The following is a 22671-nucleotide window of genomic DNA, read 5'->3' as shown; positions in this document are numbered from 1 at the left end:
GGCATTAACTCAAGGTATAAACTCCTAGACTGCAGCAAGAGGTATATATAGTATTTCTAATGGACTTAGAAAATAAGAATTTCTAAGTATACCAATAATACATACTACTTACAAAAAAATAGGGAAATATGGAAAAATAAAAAGAAGAAAACAAAAACACGCTTGTAACCTGACCACCCAATGACGGCTATTGCCACGTTTGGGGGGAGGGGTTTGTAATCTGTAGCACTTTTTCCAATGCATATGTGTAGGTATCATCCTTTAAAATCACACTTTTTAATATCTTAAATAATTGTCATTGTCTTAATTTCATCACTTCCCTCAAGGGAGAATTTTGTCACAGTATTCAATTTTGTGAATTTACTGAAAGAGTATCAATAAGGTAGCGCCCGATAGGGAACGCAAGTCTTCTCGGCCAAATGAGTGGGCAGCCGATGCGCCCCCTGGTGTGCGCTGGATATGGTGTACGTGCCTGGTTCTTAAAGGAGGACTTGGTTTCTCATTATTTATTAATACTTCTAGCTGGTAAACGTTACCTGAAACATGTTTAACATAATCATTAACCTAACCAGGCAACCACTTATGTATCGGGAGATATTTACTCCACAATCTGTCACATGGATGACTTTCAGCAACGTTCAGCAGACGAAAAGTAGAAGAGCCGTTTCTGGGACTTGAGCGCCAAGTGGAATCTTGGTTCCGATCCCACTTCCCCTTCTCTGGCCTGGGAGACCCTGTCTCATTCCATGCCCCGGTCAAAGGCAGCGAAAAACCCCACGGTCCAACACACACAGGAACGTGGCTTTCTCTAGAAAGAATGCGGTCTGGCCTTTACAGTCCCCTCGGAGCGTCTCCTCCCGCGCCCACGTGGCTCAGGCCAGCACAAAGCTAGGTCTATGTAGTCACTGCTGTCGTCACCTCTTGGCACATCCAGTGCCACCCCCATCTCCTGTTGTTTTCCCACCTCAACAAATTCCTACCAGTTCAGGAGCCCCGTGTATTCTCTCTCTGCTGCCCAGACATCTGTTTTGTGTTGGGAGTCAGGGGCCGGTCAAGTGCTTGCACAATGCAGCTGGATTTGCTGATGTAAACAAAGTTGCTTGCATGTGAGTTTTCTGACCCTGAAAAGGCGCCTAAGAACTATACTCAGGCCTCTGGCAGGACTTCACTCCCAGCCCACAGGGACAAGGGAAATAACCTGAATTCAGTTAATAAGTTACAGTCAAGAGGAAAGCCAAGTACCTGGTTCATTTCTTTCTTTCCATGTCTCCACAGAACCCTTTTCTTACTGGGCCATTCCTCATCCTAAACCGAGGTTTGTCACTGCCAAGTGCATCCACCTGGTGACCCGGGGAGCCAAGGGGCAATAGCTGATGCTCTACCTAACTCCCCTAGTTCAGAGCTCCTTCCTACCCTTGCTTTTTTGCTTTGTTTTTCTCACACTTCTTTAGATTTTATCTTTACTTACAAAAGTAAACAGTTAAACAATACATTTGTGTCTATTTTAAAAATTAATAATCTCATCTCACTTTCAATCCTACTTTTTAGCTCCAATAGTCCATTTGCAAACAACAAAAGTAAATGATCGTTCAGATTAAAACACTGCCTCACATTTTCTTCATCTGTGAAAATGAGAATAACAGTATTTATGCTGAAGTGTTGCTATATGAAATCAGGAACTGACGTCTAAGAAGTACTTAGTAAGACATACAGATACATAAGGTTTAATTAGTTATATTCTTTTTATTTTTAAAATTTCATAATACGGTTTATTTCATCCTATTTCTTTCTACAGTTACCTTCTGTGGCAAACGATACTGGTTTTATAGTCTCAGTGGTGATACTGAGTTTCCATTTGCTATGAATTCTGGATTGAACACTGATTCAATTTTAAAAATACTAATTAAGCATTAACAAAAAAGACATTGTAGCTGCATACATCTAGATTACTCAGGACGAAACATTCTGTATTTATAGAAAATAAACCCCCTCAAACAAAGAAAATGACCGAGGAAATAAGAAATTCCAACCAAATCCCAAATCAAGGAACTAACCAACCAGACAGCAGAAATCTCAGAGCAAACATGAACTTCTGTGGCAGTTTTGGACGGAGCACGCAGGTGATTTTCAGCGGCTTTTTACCACCACCGACCCAAATAGCCGAATGTCCACTTAGTCCTCACCATTGGGCCTCTGTTTTGAGCCCCACAACTTCCTTCTCTTATCCGGCCTCCGCCCCCACTGGAAAGCCTGGCGGCCTTCACTGCGCTCCATGAGAACCACCATGTGTGCGGGTCTCCTGCAAGAGTTCTGTGCTCCCAAGTTATCGTTCCCACCCCCCGAATCAAGCTCTTTTAAAAGTAGGTATGTTTTCAAAGTATTAGCCAGAAATCTCATTCAACTTAATAAAGGTCGACAAATATTCACTGAGCATCTACTAAGTGCAAGGCGAGAGTGTGTGTGGGTGGGGACAGGGAGTTTGTGAGATCCAGCCCTTGCCCTGGAGGAGCTGAGAACTCGCTGGGGAGGCCAACCAGAGGGTGCAGATGTCTGTAATCTCAGGAGGGAACAACAAAGTTCGGCTTGGTGAGGACGGGACAGGCTCGGAAGGGATGCAACACTGGCCCTCTGAGAAGCATTTGTCTTTTGAATAAATTGTATTAACTTTTACAGACCCCGAAATGGTGGGTTATTTTGAGTCCCCTGCCTGGTTCTGGGCCAACAATTAGAAGGAGGTTTGACGGCCTGACATTTTTTCCCTGGAACGTGCCAGCTCCTTGTTCTGGAGGACCACGCAGCCTCCTGTGGCCAGTGAGGTGGGCTCAAGGGCCCATGGCCCTGCACACACCCCTGAGTCCACCTGCTGGATTCCTGCTCATCCCCAAGCTCAGTGTCACTTCCTCAGAGACATCCCCTGACCACTCCCCAAGTGCTGGAGCACCCTCCCCCTCCCCCCACCACGACCTGATTTCAACAGAAAGATGCAGGAATTGGCTGTTCAGGTTTTCTTACTCAGCTCTGTATTCACTTTCTTAAAACTTAAAAATAGACAATGAAAGCAAGGGCTTTGCTTTCTTTGTTTGCCTTTGTAGCCTCAGTGCCTGATAAATAATAGTGTTTAATAACTATTTGCTGAAAGAATTAATGAATAATAATACACTGATTCCACCTCATCTCTTCCCCAGGTTCTTCATCTCTGTTGGCTTTGTGGGGAGGGATAAATGGCTTTAGAAACAGAATTAATTTCAGGTTGATTCAATCAATCAAAAATACTCATACTTGGGTTCAGTATGACAACTGGCAAATTTGTATAGTTTTTCCGGCCCGGGTTCCTGGGGGACTTCTAAGTGTAGAGTGTGTCTCTCCAGCAAAACCAGTAAGCCGCACAGCATGGCACAGATGGGCACTTCCCCTGCCCACCCATCTTTCCCTGTGCTTATATTTATTAAGCACATGTAATGTACCAGGCCTGTGCAGGACACTGGAGGAAGAAATGGACAAGGACTCTGCCCTAATGGAGCAAAGTCAAGGGGGAGAAATAGTCCAGTGATAGCTCCAGTTCAACACAGAGGGGCAAGGGGCACCGGGCTGGGGCGCTGGGCCTGGGCCTGGGCCTGGGGCCGGTGGGCAAGGCAGCGTTGTCTGAGCAAATCTGAGGTGTAGTCTGAGGAGAAGTAGGAGTACCCTGGGGGCTGAGAGGGGATTGGTGGCAATGTTGGCAAAGACAGGACCAGGCCAAGGGAAAAGCAAGTGCAAAGGCCAAGAAGTAAGAGCAAACCTGGCACATTTGCAAACCGGAAGTTCAGTTTTGTTAGAGGCCACCAAAGGATTCCATGCCAGGGAACTACTGGGGCTTCTTACTCAACACTAAGACCAGGAGAGCTTGGGGGCAGGGTGGGCACTGGTTGATATCAGCTACATGGCAGTAAGACCCTGCAGACTTTGTTCACCCTCGGAGAGCGGGGACAGGAACATAGATTCTTAATAACTACTTGCTGAGTGAATGAGTGAAGTGCCCTGAAGATGACCTCAGCCATCTCCTCTGGCGTCACCAAGCCCCACCCAATCACAGAGCAGCAGGCAGCTGGGGGGCCACTGTTCCCCTCCCTCCCCTCCAGGGTGTCTGGCCTGCCCTCCAGCCTCACACAGAGGACACACCTTGTAGGTTTTAGAGAGTATAGTAGCATGATGCAGAAATTCAGTTCTTAAGGTCAGACACATGCAGCTGAGAGACAGATGGTCTGTCCAGCCATCTGGTGAGTCAGGACAGGATGGAGAAGAGCAGGGACCAAAGTCCTAATGCCCAGCCTGGCGGGCCAACAGAGAGGAACTCCAGCTCCACAGCATTACTGGCCGTCTATTGTGTTACCCGGTGCCTCACTGCCAATCCCGCTATTGGAGATTAATAAGCAGCACTATCTCACCTGGAAGTCCTATTTCTTGGCATATTTGAGGGTGGGACTTTTAAATCCAAGTTCAGCTCTTTTCCTGGCACTGTGCACTGGCTAAATGCTGCTGTCTCTCTCAGGGAAGGCTAGTGGGCCAGCATGCCCAAGATACCCTGGCAGGATGCTGTGAAGAGTGGACACCACATTTGGCCTGCACCCACATTTAACATCCTAAGTAAGATCCCTCTACCTCTTCCTGGGACCAGTGCATCTTGTTTCCCTGCTTCTGCCTCTCCTCCCTTCACTCAGCAGCCAGAGGGACTTTTTAAAAATGCAAATCTGACCATGTTTCCCCCCATCTCACACAGTTCAGTGGTTTTCCACAGTCCTGTAGATGAGGGCCTGCAGGGCTCTGCATGGGACAGCCCTCTGGCGCCTCCAACAGTAGCTCTCTCTCCTCGTCCCTGGTGGGTTCTTTGCAGTTCCCCAAATGAAATATGTGCATCCTAGGCCCAGCATCTTTGCACATGCTCTTCCTGATAACTTCTTCTCCCTCTTCACTTAGGAATATAAATGTCCCTTCCTCCAGGAAGTCTTCCCACCTTCCAGACTCTGTAGGTCAGCTGTTATCTGGCTCCCATGGTGCCTTGGACTTCGGGCCTGTAACATGCAGTTCACTGGGAATCCATTCTATGGTGGGTCTTCCCCACTAGAACGTGAACTAAAGAGGGCTTCATTGAGTCCATCCTGTTCTCCACTATAGTCCTCAAGTCTGGCATATAGTAGGTGCTCATTAAGTATGTGTCCAGTGAACGAATAAGTACTCAGATCTTGAACAGCTTGGAACAACTTTACCAGTAAAATAAGAGGCAGAGAGAAATAGAAACATACCAGTTTCTATTCACTGAATTCAGTGATTTCAAACCTCACTGACATTCTCAGCCACATGCCCTTCCATCTCATTATGGGCTCATATATTGTGATTGGGCACCAGTTAACCCTTCAGAACTAGTTTCTAGCTTAGTTTAGAGAAATCTGGGCCTTTCCATCAGGCGCCACTATAAAGTGCAAACCAGAGCCTCAGAGCCATCTAAATTAAGTCAAGGCACGCTGCCTGCCCACCAGAGGCCTGCGCCTCTCTCTGCACAGACAGGAAGCCCTTCCACCCCAGCCGCACACAGCAGAACAGGGCGAGAAGGGCCTGGAGCTTTCACTCATTTCACCTCAACCTGTTTTATTTCCCTCCCCCTCTCAGGGACAAACAATATTTCAGTAAAGGAAATATGAGTAATGGAAAGAAAGAGAAAAAAAATAAACCTATCAAAATGGGCAGTGTCCCCTGGGCCACTGCTTTTAAAGAAAACAAGGAGAGTAAATTTGGAGAGATTTCAGTGACTTTGCTAAAAGGAGAAAAATAATCAAGCTGGCCCTTCCCTCCCAAGCTGAATTCCTCTCCTCTCTCTTGACAGAGAAAGAAAAGGTTTCCCCAGACCAGGTGCTCTTGCACTCTGGCATGCCTCGGGGTCCCCTAGGAGGCTTGCCGAGGCCGCAGGTGGCAGCCCCCACTCAGACCCCAGGTTTATACCACTGAGAAACTCCTCACAACCTGGATGTGCAGTGATGGGGGACTAGTTAACCCGGTGTTGCGTGTCCATACCGTGTAATCCTAAGCAGCCGTTACAAGTGGAGGTGTAGATTTAAGTTTATTAATGAGGAAAAAAATCCTAATGTATTGAATGAAGTCTGGTTACAAATGATCAGGCTGTCAAGCTGCATATAATATATATTGTAAATTAAGCCATCTGCTCGGACTGACCTAGCAGTGGGGGGACAATCTCAGAACGGGATTCTGAGCATGTACAGATAAACCCTGCTGTGAGCAAGGGTGACTAAAGACGGAGGCACCTAAGAGCAGATAAAATTCCTTTGCGACATTCGCCCTGCAGAAAGAGGCCCTTCCACAGGAAGAAAGGCAAGTCTGGTCTATTTTTGCAACAGCATTTCAAGTGGTTAGTGGACTTATTTCCTGTGGTTCCCAGGAATCCTGCAGCAGGCTCTCAGGAAGATGTTGGTGATAGGGAACAGGGACTTCATGAGTGAGAATCAATAATTATCTCTATATTTGCTTCACTTTTTTCTATAAATACAAACTAGGGGAAAAACACGTCCTTTAGAAGAGCAAAGTTCATTATGACGGAGAGCAGAACAGGACAGGAAAGTAAGTCTCCCAGTGTGTGGCAGCACTCCTTGGTCATGATTTTACAAGCTGAAGGCTGATTTATTCACTCGTGCCCTTCCCTCCCTCGTTCCTTCACCAGAGGGTGGATTGAGTCCTCCATGCCAGGCACGGTTTAGGGACTGGGGAGACAAGGGTGACTAAACACGGCTCTGCCCACCAGGCGCTTCCAGTCTAGTGAGGGAGATAGACATCAACTTCACACAGGGATGGGCATTTAATTCTTTGCAAATGATGGGACAGTAACAATTTGTGTGGAGGCAGCCATGTGGATCACAGTGGATCGAGGATCGGAGAGGAGACAGGCGTGGCTAGAATGCAGTGGGCAACAGGAGGGAGTGGCGGGAGCTAAGGCAGGGGCTTGTAGGCCGTGGTCGGGTTTATGGAAATGGAGAGCCACAGAAGGTTTAAAAAAGGGAGGGACCAATCTGATGAAGGTTTTTAAAAATTGCCCTGGCTTTGTGTATAGCAATGAGTGGCCGGGTTGGGGTCGGGGGGAAAGAACAAAAGAGGGGCTATTTCAGAAGTTAAGCTGATGGTGGGCTGCACTGATGTTGCAGTGGGTGATAAATACACAAATTTGATAACCTGCAACCAGAGTCCAAGGGCTCAATTTTGAGAGGTTAGAGAAACTTCGACTAGTTGAAAATGTTGGGCCAGGCTGAGACGAGGCAGGCACTTGCTTTGGGTACAAAATTTACTCAGAAATCAGGATGAATAATGTTTCAATGCAATATTTTTTTAAAGTCAAATTTCATGCAAAAAATCTGCGTTGAACACAATATCGATTTTTAAAAGATTTTAAGTATTTATTTTTAGAGAAAAGTGACGGGAGGGAAAGAGGGAGAGAAACATCAATGTATGGTTGCCTCTTGGATGCCCCCTACTGAGGACCTGGCTTGCAACCCAGGCATGTGCCCTAACTGGGAATTGAACCAGCAACCCTTTGGTTTGCTGGCTGGCACTCAATCCACTGAGCCACAACAGCCAGGGCAAAATATCAATTTTTTTTAAAAGACAGTATCACTAACAGTGCTGCGCCAAGCCATATAAGGAGCCTGAGGCAAAAGGAAAAAATCAGTAGAATTCAAAAATTTTATATTTTATTCCTTTCCTCACTCTTGCCCTGGCTAGCTGACCCTCCCCACCTGTAAAACAAAGAGGCAACCATGTAACTCTCTGCTCTGAAAACAGACATTATGGAAAAAAAGCTGATGACATAAATCATCACAAATCTTTTGTCCTTATTCTGGAGACTGTCAAGCAGTAGGTACAGAACGGTTGCTCCGTAAGTGTTGCTGATGATAATGTTAATGGCTAGAATTTATCAGGCTCTCAGGTACTTTGCCAAGAGCTATTAAATACACTGGTCTCATTTGAGCCTTACACCAATCCTGTGCAGTGGGTATACTGTTACCCCTGTTTCACTATACCTAGTACGTACTTGATTATCATTTAGTAAATAAAGGAAGAAAGAAAAGATGGATCAAGAGAAGAAAAGTGGCAGGGCCCATACTATGGGGATAACCAGCCACCCCAACCCCTTCCGTGGGAAACACAGTTCTTCGACAAGCACTATTCAACACACTCAAACGGATCTGTTGAAGATGGAAAATAACCTTAAATATCACCTGTTTCCAGGGGGTTATTTTTGGTTACTTTTTTTAACCCAACAGCTTCTTTGAGGACAGTTCTTGAGCTTGCTTATTCCCAAGCACTCATGGAGCAGTTACCATGTAGCAGACACCAATGTGGGGGCGGACACATGACGGGAGAAAAATAAACCTGGTCTGGGTCCTCATGTGGCTCGCAGTCCTGTGTGTGTGTGTGTGTGTGGTGTATTGGCATGAGACTGACAATAATAAGTAAACAAACACACAAATGAAATCATAAGTTATCATAAATGTTACACAAGAAACACATTTGGGTCTGCAATAGAGGACAGGGAAGTGATGAGAACTACCCCAGAGACAGTGGGTCCGACATGATCAGACTCAGGGAAGCCCGTAATAGTCATGTTGCTGAAACTGCTATGCCAGCCCCAGCCAGTGTGGCGCAGTTGGTTGGGTGTCGTCCACAAACCAAGTGGTTGCTGGTTCGATTCCCAGTCAGGGTAAATGCCTCAGTTGTGGGCTCAGCCGGTCTGTTTTTCTCCCTGTCTTTCTCTCTCCCTTCCTCTCTCTAAAATCCAAAATAAAAACAAAAGAAAAAAATGCTATGCTAAAAATCTTTGAAAACCAAATCAAACTGCCTACAGTGTGTGAAATTTTACAACTCCTTTTCAGGAGCACTTTTGAAAAGCAGCACCCATTTATTTGTTAATTTATTTTTATATGAACAGACCCATAGAAAAGTTATTTACAATCGAGGTTTTAAGGATACATCATAGAAACATTGGGAAATGTTCTGTCCGCCCAACCCCTGGGCCCATCTAGATGTCCAGATTTATCAAATTCCAGAGGAACCCCTTGAACCTGACAACCCCAAGGAGGAGCCAAGGAACGCAGGACCTTTAGAAGACAAGAGGAATTATGTGCAAAAACATGGCAGCCAGAGAAGTTAGGAGAAGTCACTCTGACATTTCTCCGTACTTCTGTTGCCCAATCTGCTTTCAAAGGCCAATAGTGAAGAAATTCTCCATTTTTCAAACCACCCCACCCAATCAAGGGTGCTTTGATCTGTGAAACATGAGAGAGGAGGACTGGACGGTGGGGGATGTTAATGGCTTTGAAAGGTCAGTTAGAGGAAAAGCATGTGGAGTTGAAACCATGTTTTGAGCTACCTGCCAAAGCTAAAGAAAACGGCTGGGAGAGGCCACGGCTGATAGATGAGTGCACTGTCCTGGGCATCGGTACCTACCTACCCTCGTGACTGTTCTGGTAAATGCCATCCCTTCTGCAATGGGCACCTTGCTGGAGACGCTAGACACCCAAGGCAGGTATTTCTTAGTTTAGGCTTCTTGGACACAAGCTTTCAACTCACTTCCAAACTCTTTCATCCCTTATCAAACAGCAGTCCTTTCTCAGAGCCTTCGGTCATGTTCTCTTGCTCCATCTCCTTCCCACAAAACACACCTGGTTCCTGCCAACAGCGGGGCTGTGTGCAGCCGCGAGTGTGGACTACCAGCGAGGGGGTCACAGGGCCGTTTGAGCCATCGAGTGTGCTGGACACAGGGCACACAGTGCGAATGGGAGCACGGTCCCTTTTGGACTTTTCACATGAGGTCAAATAGAGTTGGCAAGTAAAACGAAGCTCCAAAAATAACCCAAGTCCTTAAAAAGAAAGAATGTAAAAGGAAGAAAGCTTTATACTAACCCGAAGTAGGCTCTACAAAGACTAGTCACTCTGTGAGGCCGGCTCTGGAGCAGGTGACTGTTTTCTTCCTGCCCTTTGGCTGTGACTTTCACTGGGTCCCTTTGCAAATCCCGGGCCCTGCTCCCCACAGGACTCCCGCAGGCTGCTGCACGTCTCTGCAGGAAGGTAGCTCCCGGGCACAGCTGGGGCCTCGGTGGCCCACTTTCAAGAACCAGAATAGACTCTGACTTGTGGAATGAGCTCCACAGAGTTTACATTCCTCTTTTGTATCCAAGCACCTTAAAACACAAAACCGCGGGCTGGGACTGCTAACCATTCTTCCAGAGACGGCTGGATGTCATCGGTCTGGCGGAAATGTGAGTTTTGTCCTTTTTATTATGTAACGTTTTGAGTGAGCCTGGGACCCTTGAAACATGAGGCTGCCCTACAGAGGGGTGACATGATAGGCTGACGTCTCAGGACTGAGGATTTTACTCTTGGCTAAACCACAGATTTGCTTTGATGAGCTGTTCAGCTCTGTGTCACAGTTTCTCTTGGCTAGAGAAAAAGGGGAAGTGTGCATCTACCTGTATGACAGAAGGAAGAGCAGATACAAAATGATTATGAAGTACTTAGTGTAGTGTCTACACGACCGGCACTCGGAGATGCTTGTTTACTCACCTAAAATGCTTTGTAAAAGCCCGATTGCTATAAAAATTGTAAACAATCAACACACTAAAACATAGGCCCTTATTAACAACAATACCTTCTGTTTCCTAAACACTCACTGTACACAAGGCCCTTCCCAGGCCTTGCTCTATTCTTTCCTCACGACACCATGACCAGATCCATTCCGTAACGGCTTCGTTTTACAGATGAGGCAGCTGAGGATCAGAAACAGTAAGTGACTCGCCTGGTCACACAAGTAGTTAATGAACCACCAGGCCTAGGACGCTCAGGCTGTGAGAACTTGCCTTTTTCCTGGGGCTTCCAACCTAGTAGGACCATTCACTCAGTACCCTCAGTGGTCTCTGGCCTGGCCCCAGCCCTCTTATAAGCAATGGCAAGTGACTCTACTGTGACAAAGGTTAAGACGGACTCATAACATGACACTGGGTCTTGGGGGAAGCGTCAGAGTGGCACCCAGGAAGCCACTGGACCTCTGTAACAAGAACAGTTCTGTGCCCAGGTAGGAACTGGCAAAGACTCCATTCAACGAAAACAAGCATCTCCTTCAGGACACTGTCCACAGGGCTTCGCGAGTTAAGGTGGCTGGTGGGGCAAGGAGAACAGAGTATCTGAGGATTCCTCAGTCCAGTGGGCTTTTTCTGCTCTTTCCCATGTCTCCTGGCAATTAAAATAATGAACTCTAGGCGCAGACAACCCTTGCTCCAGATCTTGGCTCTAACATTCATTTAGCTATGTGCCCTTTTAATTAAGTAATTTCTCCAAGCCTCCAGTCCTTAGCTGGAAAACGGGGGATAAAAAAGCAAATGCCTTGAGTTCAGTTCAGGGCAGTGTCCCTGTCCTGCTCATTAAACTTCGGGACATCGAACCAGCTGGGTAAATGACTGACTAGAAAATTTTATTCTATTCATTGACCTTCCAGGCTAAAAAACAAAGAAAAAAAAAAGTATGCCTACCTAACAGAATTTCTTTGAGGATTAAGTAAAATAATGTATGCAAACACGTAGGACTATACCTGGTACATAGTAAATGTTTGAGAAAAGGTTACTATTTTATTATTATTTATGGGTATGCCCAATGCAGGTTACTATGAAACATAAAGTAGAACAAGCCCTTGGCATTGCCAAAGAGATTGACTTTGGAGAAGCCGAATTTTCTACATCAGGAAATAAGGGCCGGGGGGTGGGGAAGACCCAGTAAACAGACCATCTTCCTTATGAGCCAGAAGGTGTGCAGACTCTGAGAAAGAGAAGTCCCTGCTGGGCTGGTTCTAGAGTCTGTAACCTGTATGGCAGAGTCGAAGGGTTTGTGGAGGCACATCAGTAGAGAAGGTTAGAAGGCAAGGTAAGTGCTGCTGGAGCCTCTGCAGAATCACCTTGCATTTGTCTCGAAGCCCTGGGACTTTAAAGCATCAGTCTGCAGGAAGGACATTTCTGTTTAAGATGTACTCAGGGCTTCAGGATGTCTGGGAGCCTGCAGGGTGCTCTGGTCCAGGGTGTAGCATTAAAGTTCAGGCAGAAGACAGCACACCACTGCACCAGGGAACACACCATTTTTCCTCTAGGCCTGGAGGCTGTTTTCTCGAAGCACTTAAAAGAATTCCTGACCTCCAGTTGCATAATGCTCAATGAGAGGAAGTGTTCTGAGGGTAGAAAAGCCAGACTGCAGAGAATTAAAGATCCAGAATTAAGGGAAGAAATACAGGGTACTGGAGGAGATCCTTGGTGAGGGGGCGGGACGGTCATCTGCTCACATTTTCTACTCTTCAGTAAGGAGTATGAGAGCTAAGGCTGGGATTGAGCTGCTGGGTGACCACTTCCTGCCAGCTACCCTTGCTCCAGGCTTCTAGGCTCCTCTTTTCTGAAGCAGAAAGCATGGCTTGATGAGCCTGCTGTGGTCAGAGTGGAAACTCCTCAAAGGCAGACACTGGTTTCTGCCCAGGTCCAGATTCCCTTACCTGAAGGGCCTGGGGGCACCATGTATTTTAGAATCCAGAATTTTGGGGATTTTAGAAGGGCAGTACAGTACATAGAGTATATATTATGGAACAACTCCAGTGGGGTCTGGGATAGTGCCCCATAATTGAAGCCAGTACTGATTCTACACTGGATTATATAAACGTTAACAATAGTGGAATAAGTAAAGATTTTAGTCACAGGGCTGTTTGGGTCAGGTTTCGCCACCATTGGAATTATGAGAGAGCTCTAGTGTTTAGAGCCTTTGGTGTTTTATAATTGCAGATTAGAGATTTCAGGCCTTCCTTTTTCCTTTTCCTTTTCTTTCTTTTCTTTTTTAAATTTCCAGGGCATCTGCAGGTACTGAATAGAGGTGGTTGGTATTCTAGGGTATGACATCTTGATTTCCTGCAAATAATATTTGATTCTGAAAGCCAGGGGACAGTTTATTATCAGTGACTTGGGGAATTCTTTAGAACTGGAAGGATCTGGAATGAAAGAACAGGCGATAAAGACTATTGAACCCTAAGCTCTCTGTCATCCTGGACAGTAACACACCAAAACCGATGACATATACTGAGAACTGGTCACTAGTAATCACAGTTGGCATCCAAGCAAATGAGAAGAGAGCATTAATACACATAAGTGATAAAGAACATTTCTAACTTACATATAGAAAATGGTATTTTTCCAATATTGCCAACATATTACTAAATGTCTAAAATCAAGTTTCCCCAATCCAAAATCAATAGCACAGGTGGACAAAACTAAACAATACACTACACAGAGGATGTTAACCAAACTAACATCTACTGAACGCTTATTAAGTTATCAAGTACTGGGCTCAGCACTTTATACATTTATTTATGCAGGATCACTTAACACTTAACGTGATTCTGCACAGCAGCCACTGTTGTGGAGCCCCCTCTGCATATGAGGAAACCAAGACTCTAAGACTAACCTGCTAGCAAGTGTCTGGCCAGGGCTCAAAGCCAAGATTAGTAGTATGTTGGTAATCCAGCTATCAGAGAAAAAAAAAGAAAAGGATTGGGGGAAGGTGGGAGGGAAGGGGAAAGGAAAGCTAGAAATAGAGAGAAAAAAGCCCTGATTTATACTATTTGCCAGTTTCTGTGGCGTTAACTAGTCTCACCAGGGCTGATCTCAAGCAGGCTCGTAAAAGTCCTGCATGTTTACATAACTGGCTTTTACAAACTTGTAGGAGCCATCTCCTGCACATACCACTATCAAGTCCACCCCACGGCCACACCCACAGCTTACTGCCAACTTTAGGAGGTGAGATTTTAGCTCTTGGAACAGGGCTGGCTGGGGAACAGCCTGCTGAGATGCCATCCTCGGCCAGTCAGCCGTGGCTACATTCCTGCCTCAAACCTGCTTCCCATCACTGAGGGCGGGGTAGAGGGAAGGGAGAGAGAAGAATACACTGCCTCCCTTTCTTCAGGCAAATGTTCCCTCCCCAGAGGGCATCAAGTGGGGCCTCGCCAACCTGACACTCTGGGCAGAAATCACAAAACCTGGACTGTTTTTTCCAGACCACACAAACTTTGTCTTGGTCAGATAAGAAGGTGTTAGACTTGAGACCAAAGGATCTGATACCTTCCTTTGGATTTTTAATTTCCATAACACTTCTTTTGAAGAAGTAAAGAAGTAAGCATCTTCTACAAGATAAGAACCAGGTTTGGGCCTACTTTTAACCAAAGGTAGAATATTCTAGCTTAATTTTAACCCAGTCAGCATACATTTAGCTTCATGGCTTAGTTTCTCTATTAATACCTGGGAATTAAGTCTCCTGATAGAGATTCCACTAGAGGATCCTGAGAAAGAACTGGTCTGGTACTCAATCAACGAATACCCACAGGACTTATCATGTGCAGACATTTGCAAGTGCTGGGTCTAGGGGGGGAAAGAGGCATAACCCAGAGTCTCAGAGACTAATAAAGGAGATACCTAGTAAGCATAGCTAAATTATATTCATTCACTCATTCAATAAATATTCATCGACTGCCTATTAGGTACCAGGCATTTTTCCAGACACTAGGACACTATGGTGAGCAAGACATTGACTTATACCATCACGAAGCTGACAGCACAGTCATGGAGAGAGACATTAATTAGATAACGGAAAGAACGAATGTGTGATTAAAAACTGAAGTAAGAATTCTGAGGAAATGTTAAGTGGTCCTTTGAGGACTGGAGGACCCTGACACAGTTGAGGAAGTCAGGAAAGGCTTCCTTGAGGATTTGGCAAGTGAACTAAGACTGGCAGAGAGAGCAAGAAAGAACTGGCTGAGTGGGGCAGGGAGGAGGGGAGGAGGAACAGCACTCTAGAGAGAGGAAATGGTTTGGGTAAAGGTCGGGGTGGGGGGTGGGGGGCCGAGGCAGTGGCTTCCAGGAAATGAAAGGCTAGTTTGGAGAAAGAGTGTGGCGGGAGATGAGGCAGGTCAGGAGCCAGGGCTGGGTCTCACAGGGCGCCATGGTTGTCGGGGCCTCGGTCACGTCCCAGAGCAACGGGGAACCTCAGAGGACTTCAGCAGGGACTGTGCAGGCGTGACTACCAGTGTTGCGCTAGACACAGGGCGGCTGCAGAAGCATTAGGGAATCAGCTCACCTAAGCCGGCATGCGTGGTGTGGAGGAAGAGGGCGGTGAGGGATGGGGATGTGTCCAAATGTGCTTTCTGGAGGAGAAAATACCTTAGATAAATTTTTGAGGGGTGAGTATGACTTAGCCAGGCCAGGGTAGAAGGGTGGAGGGGGAGAGAGAAAGAATGCTGCTGGTGTGAGGCTGTGGGGGACGACAAGAAAAACAGGTCAGGAAGGGAAAGGGCAGCAGGGTCAGGCCTCCCAGCTCACTGTGGAGTCTGGGTTCTGCTTGTCCTGAGGGCAGAAGGAAACCCAGTGACACAGTCAGAGAGCTTTGGCAAGAGAGAGATGATCCGATTCCCGTGCTGGAAAGGTCACTAGCAGCAGGGTCAAAAGGGGATTAAAAGGAGCCCTTCTGGAGGGGAGAGACCACCGCTGCCAGCCCGCGGCAGCTGCCCAGGGAGAGAGAAGGTGTTGTGCCTGCACTAGAGCAGCCAGGGCGGATGAAGAAGATTGTTTCTGGAGACATTAAAGAGGTACAGTCGAAAGGGTTGTGTCGCTAATGGGATGGCTGGGAGTGATTTCTATGCTTCCAAAGAATAGCCTGAACAAGATGGGTTCCTCATTTGTATTGAGTCTTGCCTTTTGACCTGACACATGGTCAATTTTTTAAAACACTCCAGGTGTCCTTGAGGAGAATGGGGTTCGTTGACTGTTGGGTGCAGATTCTCCTGTGCTCACTCAGTGAGCTTGTTAATTGTGTATTTCAATCTTCCGTATCCTTATTATTTTTTTTGTCTGTTTGCTCTGTTATTTATGGCAGAAATGTATTAAAATCTCTGACTATCATTGTGGATTTGTCAATTTTTGTTTTATGTATTTCGAGGCCATGTCATTGTTTACACAAGCTTCAACATTTTATATCTTTATATTGTTCCACTTATCACTATGCAGTGATCTCTTTTATCCTTGATCAATCTTTTTGCCTTAGACCTACTTTATATGATATTAATATAGCCACATTAACTTTTAATTTTTTGTTAACATTTGGTATCTATTTTTCATCCTTTTGCTTTTAACCTCTGCATCCTTGCGTTTTAAATGTGTCTCTTGTAATCAGAGTATAGATGAAATTTTTTAAAATCCAGTACTAGTAAATTTAGCCCATTTACATTTATTGTAATTATAAATATTGTGGATTTATTTCTACCACCTAATTTTGAACAATTTTTTCAAATGTTCTATTTTTCTCTTCTTCTAGATTCTTTTAGATAAATACAGTTTTGTTTATTTTGTCTCATTTCCCTTATTTCTACCAGTTGCTGGTTGGAATTAATATAGTCTATATGTTTGCTTTTAGTAGTTACCCTTAGTATTTAACATGCATTTTGACTTAACAAGATCTAGGTTAATTAACAACTGTAAGGAATAGTTAAGTTTTGAGGTGATGGCATTCATCGAGACAGGGGGCAAGCACTTGAAGCATATTTGGAGCCAAAGTTGAAGCCTGTTTTACATGTGCTGGATTTGAGGACACACACCCAATCATCACGTTTACAGATACCTATACCTCTACCTTCAGCGGCAAAATATCTCCTTCCACGGCTATTCTGCATCTCAGTGACAGAGGGTAAAAGCAAAACAAAAAAATTAACATCAGTGTTTGCCTTCCCCTGATTCTTAGAACTGGAAGTCTTCCCTTCTAGCCTCGTCACCAGGGCCGGAATGAGCACAGAGGTCTCCTACATAGAACAGGCTCCACAAATGTCACTTCATAACTATGGATGAGCTGAGCGCTGAGCCTGAAATGGTGACCTTCGCCTCCTTCACTTCTCTGCTATCTTGGTGGCTTGAATGATGAGGCCAGGGGGAGGCTTAGCTAATTTCTACCAACTGTGAAAGGAAATAAAAATTCTATTTTCATATCAATTGAAAAATTATCTTAAATTAAGCCTTTAGTCACAGCTGACCTAAACCACATCAGGCTTTGACTAATTCAATACAACCAGGTACTCCTATCTCCTCCAGGTCAAGTCCTATTTTTATTCTTTCCAAGTGCTATGATGACTGTTGAGCCCGCTTAACCCTTCAGACAACTCTGAGGCAGGCAGGGTGGCGAAGGAGCGAGTGACTCGCACAGGGCCCAAGAGCCAGTTAGTGGGGACAAGGGGCTGCGCAGCGTCGTCACTGTGCCACACTGGACGGTGACTACTGTGTTCCTGGACAAGGGCGTACACTTAGCATCCTGTTCACGTGTCAGAGTTCACGTTCTCTTCCACCAGCTGCAGCTGACAAACTATGTCAGCCTTAACACAGATGTTCCAACAGGCTTGGTGTTCTCCTCACTTTGGTGTCACTGATAAGGCGAGAAAGTCTTCAGGTTTTCCCAAGATTTCAAAGAGCTGGGCTTAGCACTCAACAATGACGTAAAGGCCACTGGGCTTGATCTCTTCCATCTCCCAGTGCATGTACACACACACACACGGGAGTGGGAAGAGAGAACCCTCTCCCCTGACAGCCAACAAAAAGATAATAATCACAAGAAGCACAGCTTATAAATTTCCACTATGCTCAATGCTTGATTTCGTGTACTTAATGGATTCATTTATTAGAGCAATCTGTGTAAATCCCCAAGGGCCTGCTAAAACTGCTGCCTAATAGGTTCATCATATCACAGACTTCCTTTATTCCCATCCTCTAATGAATATAGCATTGGCAAGGAACTGTGTAATAAAGCAAAATAATAATGATGATGATGATGATGATGATGATTTTGATGATAATGGCTTTTCATGCCTCTGGGTTTTCCTTCAGCAACAAAGGAAAGTTTTTAAAGTCTCACCTGATGCATAAATGCTGCTTCCACAGTCTACCAACTTCACATTGACTCAAGGCTTATTTTCAGGAATCGACCTGTCCCCTTCAGGTTTCCAGGTATGGGTCTGCACAGGAGGATGATGGGAGCAATCTGAAGCCAGCACAACTACTCCATCCCTGACCATCTTGCTGCAAGGAGCAGGCAGAGAGCAGAGTTGTGGCCTTGTGTAACTACAGGTGGCCTCTGGCATAGGTGGTTTAGCCAGGGAGAGCCCCACAGGGACAATGTCCAGGACCAGGGCATCAGGACAATCCTGGCCAGAGCTGGCACCTCCAACCTCATGCAGCCAACCTGTGCATCGATTCCCCTCCACACCAACAGATGGAAGCAAGAATGCCATAGACAGAACCAAATTCATGCCCAACACTTAGAAATGTCTTAATGGAGACTCCCCAAGGATGCTGGATCCAGAAGGGAGGCTGTCCCTCACATGCACAATTGGGGGCACATGGGACGTCCACTGGAGAAAGCCCAGGGACAAGAAGAAACAAAATTCCGCCCACTGAAGACTGACAATACAAATGTCTATTTGTACAGTTAAATGGCAGCCTAGTAGTACATAGTTATTACCATATTTTTTGGACTATAAGAAGTACATTCCCCCTGTCCAAATTTGGGAGGAAAATGTAGGTACATCTTATAGACCAAATATAGCTTACCTGGCTCACTGGGGGGAGGGGGGGCGGTGGTGGAGCGGGGTTTCTTTTTTTTTTTTTCCCTATTTTCCTCCTCTAAAACCTAGGTGTGTATTATGGTCCAGTGCCTCTTATAGTCTGAAAAATATGGTACTTCCTGCACCAAATTAAGGACATAGCTTAGTAAGTGCTTGGAAAAAATTGATAAAACAAAAAACATTGATTATCTTTTCGTTGTATTTTAAGGAAGGGGGATCTTGTATGTTAATGGAGAGGTGACAGGTGAAGACATCCATGGTTGGAAGAACTGAATTGCTTTACATCAGAAGGGATCCAGAACAAGGGGAGTGAGAGGGAGATTGAGAGGCTGGGTGGGAAAAGGGCTGAGTAGAGAGACCAAATGAGAGAGAGAGAGAGAGAGAGAGAGAGAGAGGTGGACACACAGACTTGGGGGCTTTGGGATGAAAGAGGAGGGTTTGGAAGAAAGCATGAGGGTTTGACTGCCTGTCAGCGTGCTGTGTGAAAAGAGCGGGACAGAGTTCGCCATGTGGAGAGAGGGAATTTGGGGTGGTTGGACTTTATAGTTTGTATGGCACATGCGGAATTCTCTTTGGAGGTCTTCGGAGGGATCTCAAACGACAACGGGAACTGGGAATGGTGTGACTGGCCCGTGTGACTGGCCTGTGTGGCTGCCAATGGGGATAGATGTACCAGCGACATTAACATGCCTGGAGCAGAGGAAACAACGCAAACCCTAATTCCAAAGTCACCGGGACAAATTATGCAAATTGTTGCCTTCATTTAGAGCAGAATTAATTTCTGTGGAGTAGCTCCATGAGGCTGTTCTGGGGATGGGTGGACAGGTGGATGTTGAGTGTGGAGAATGCAGGAGGCTGGCTGGCCTACCATGACACTCACAGGATTCGTTAACACCTAGTGATGTGGGTTCTCCTGGAGAGGAGGAGATGCCAGGGTCCCACCTCAAGGCTGGCATGCGGTTCAAGGCCCACACTGTTGGTGGTGGTAATTACCAATGTGTGGGTCACAAATAAATAACTTAATTTGCGGCTGAAACCACAGATAGCACCAAACCCTACATACTACATTTTCCTATATATACATACCTATGATAAACTTTAATTTATAAATGAGGCACAGTAGGAGATTAACAACAATAACTAACAATAAAACAGAACAAGTATAACAATATACTGTAATGAAAGTTAGGTGAATGTCTTTGGGGCCATCTTGAAGTAAAATAAGGGTTCCTTGAACACAAGCACCATGATTCCGAGACAATCCGATAACGGGGACGGCTAAGTGCCGAACAGGTGAGACAGTGTCTATGTGCTGGACAAAGCAAGATTTGTGCCCCAAGCGGGGCAGAGCAGGATGCTGGGAGTCCCGTCGGGCTACTCAGAGTGCTGCACAATTTAAACCTTGGGAGTTGTTCATTCCTGGAATTTTTCATTTGATGTTTTCAGACTACAGCTGACTGCGGTGACTGCAACCACAGAAAGGGAAACCGGGGCTGGAGGGGCGGGGCTACTACAGCATCGAGGTATCAGTGAGTCGCTACACTTTCCCTGGTGATTAAGGGCAAGTTAGGGCTTTGTTTCAACAGACCTGTCTTGAGGCTCAGCTCCATCCCTTACTAGCTGTTGACCTTGGACACCACTGCACATCTCTAAGTTCTGGCTTCATTTTACTTAAAAAATGAGAATACTATTAACACCTGTCTCAAAGGGGTACAGTGAAGATTACATGAGTTAATTTATAGCCCAGAATATGTTAATGATGATGGTCATTATTAGTATAAGGCCACTTGATAACCAATGTGGCAATCAGCACCTACTCACGCTTATGAAGGTCCCGTGTCGGTGGCCTAGTCCTTTGGCCTCTGCCTTGCTGTTGTGTTCGCCCAGCACATCCTCCTAAATGGTGACATTTAGGAGAAATGTCATTCTCCTAAATGGTGAGGACAAGCAGATGCTTTTTAATGCTTGGAGGTATCATCGATACTTGTTTGCACTAATACATTATAAATTTGCATATACGGGCAGAAACAACATTAGAGGATTATAATACGCAATATGGCGGTTTCTGAGTCATAGTAAGTATGTCTCATTAGACAATAATTAGGCTGAAGATGGCCTTGAGACAAGGGACACCTTCTCTGTGTGGAGAACTGTGGAAGCAGGCAATGACTGGCCTGTCCTTCATAAGGATGTCTCAGAAAATTTCCCGAGGTTCTGTGTCTGCCCTTTAAAAACCCCATTGAACACCCCCACATTCTGTTTCCCAGTGCTGATTCCACTCCCACCAGAAAACCCAAATTTTCCTCTACACATGAGCCCTTGGCTGTCTCCCCTGTCGTGGGAGGTTAGGGAGGCCCCATTCGAGTCTGCCAGGTCTCGAGGGCCCAGGCTCTCTGTGCTATCTCTGCACCTGGGCCTGGCAGCACCCAATCCAAACAGTGGGAGGGGAGAGGGCAAAACCTCAGTGCCAGCCTCTCAGCTTTTGTGGGTTTCGGCCCGACCCTGGGTGTTATTTCAGGGCAACTTCGGTGTTTAATTTGAGGATGTGTGTGGATCAGAAGGAGGGACCAACGCGTTATTTTTTTTCCCTTGGCCAAATGATTAAATTTAAAGTTTTAAAAAACACACAGCTTGATCCAAAGCCATGTCCAATTGGGAAGTGAGAAATGCCCCGACAATCCCTCCCATGCCGGGCCATCCTTCCTTAACCACTGGCCACCGTGCAGGGCCCGCACTGTGGGCATCCCCTGGCCAGCTGGTGGTCACCAGCCAAACAGAGAGCCCTGCACCCCGAGGCTCTCTTTCCCATCCTGAAAGTGTGCCTTGCACCTTTGCTGGGAGAACATTCTACAGGTTTGTGTGATTTCTTGCAGCCGTGAAAAGCCCCTAACCAGCAACCGCTGAGCCATGGCTGAAGGGGAAGTCACCACGTTCACAGCTCTGACTGAGAAGTTTAATCTGCCTCTGGAGAGTTACAAGAAGCCCAAACTTCTCTACTGCAGCAACGGTGGCCACTTCCTGAGGATCCTTCCAGATGGTACAGTGGATGGGACAAGGGACAAGAGCGACCAGCACAGTAAGCACCCATATCCTTGGAGACCCTCGTCTTTCTGGCATCTTCCTTAGTCAAGGGTGGGGGAGGGGAGGGTATCTAAATCCTGGTGCCCTCTTCCCCAGGGTCCTAGTCAGGCATGACACTCTTGGAGGCGGGGTGATATAAATGTGGGAAGGGTCTGGGTGTGGAAAATAGACTTGTGAGAACCACCGCTGACCTCAAGGGGACTCTGTTGACTTATACAACTGCTTTGAGACTAGAGGTGGCAGCCAGTGTTTAATGGTTCAGATTTCCTTTGCTAGTGAGCAGTCTGGCCCCTGAGGCTGCTCAGGGTCCTGTTTGCTCAATAAGGGGCAGAGCTGTGTGGGGCAGGGGCAGTAAAGCTTGCACAGAGATGTGGGCTCAGGTTCAAGTTTCCCGACTCTCTGGGTTACATTTCCACTGGGCTTGATTTGTGAAATCCTACTTCAAATTGTAGTCTTACACATCATAAATTATGCAGCTTCCGCTCTGCACATCCTGCAGATGTGGCCGTGGTAGCCAGGAGGGGTAAAGTCCTTCTCCAGACCTTATAGAAACCGGAGAGCAAGAGCAACTCAAGCCAAAAGCTGAATATCTCTTCCGGGCCTTCCTGCCAGCCCAGTTCTCAAACGGCAGTGTTGATAAACGGGGTTAAAACTTCGGAGAAAAGAATTCTTCTTGAGTATCGAAGAATAAAAATGTCTTCCTTCTGCTTTAGTGCTTCTGGTTCGGTGTGTGCTGAGGTTAGGTGTCCCACCACCATGTTATCCAGAGTTCCCTGAGTGGCCCTGAGGCGTTAGATGTTGTAGAGAAGCCAGAAGTCAGATCTGATCCGTGCTAAGAGGATCGAAAGGGCCAAGCCTGTCCAGAGTGGAGAGAAGGAAAG

General features: G+C 46.1%; 2 protein-coding genes and 1 pseudogene across 8 annotated transcripts in view; 2 read left to right on the top strand and 1 right to left on the bottom strand.

Moving 5' to 3' along the window:
• Positions 1-22671, bottom strand: part of LOC128779380 (uncharacterized) — a 291217-nt gene that overhangs the window by 5746 nt on the left and 262800 nt on the right. The gene's annotated exons all lie outside the window — the stretch shown is intronic.
• The window catches only part of FGF1 (fibroblast growth factor 1), a 91584-nt gene that overhangs the window by 48184 nt on the left and 20729 nt on the right, over positions 1-22671 (top strand). For 5 of the 7 annotated variants that reach the window (XM_024575108.4, XM_071219500.1, XM_045183887.3 and 2 more), the window contains one exon: positions 21583-21785. In XM_024575108.4, coding sequence (XP_024430876.1) covers positions 21617-21785 — 169 coding nt within the window. In that variant the 5' untranslated portion in view covers positions 21583-21616. Of the gene's footprint in view, positions 1-10132; positions 10296-20213; positions 20233-21582; positions 21786-22671 lie in introns of those variants that run through there. The other 2 variants (XM_045183889.3, XM_045183888.3) reach the window with 2 other exon arrangements.
• On the top strand, positions 11414-11536 carry LOC112318222 (small nucleolar RNA SNORA36 family; annotated as a pseudogene).

Source organism: Desmodus rotundus, chromosome 10 (genome assembly GCF_022682495.2).
Source record: "Desmodus rotundus isolate HL8 chromosome 10, HLdesRot8A.1, whole genome shotgun sequence".
In the NCBI taxonomy this organism is placed as follows: domain Eukaryota; kingdom Metazoa; phylum Chordata; class Mammalia; order Chiroptera; family Phyllostomidae; genus Desmodus; species Desmodus rotundus.
Note: the sequence above shows the minus strand (reverse complement) of the source record. Positions and strands in the feature narration are given on the sequence as shown.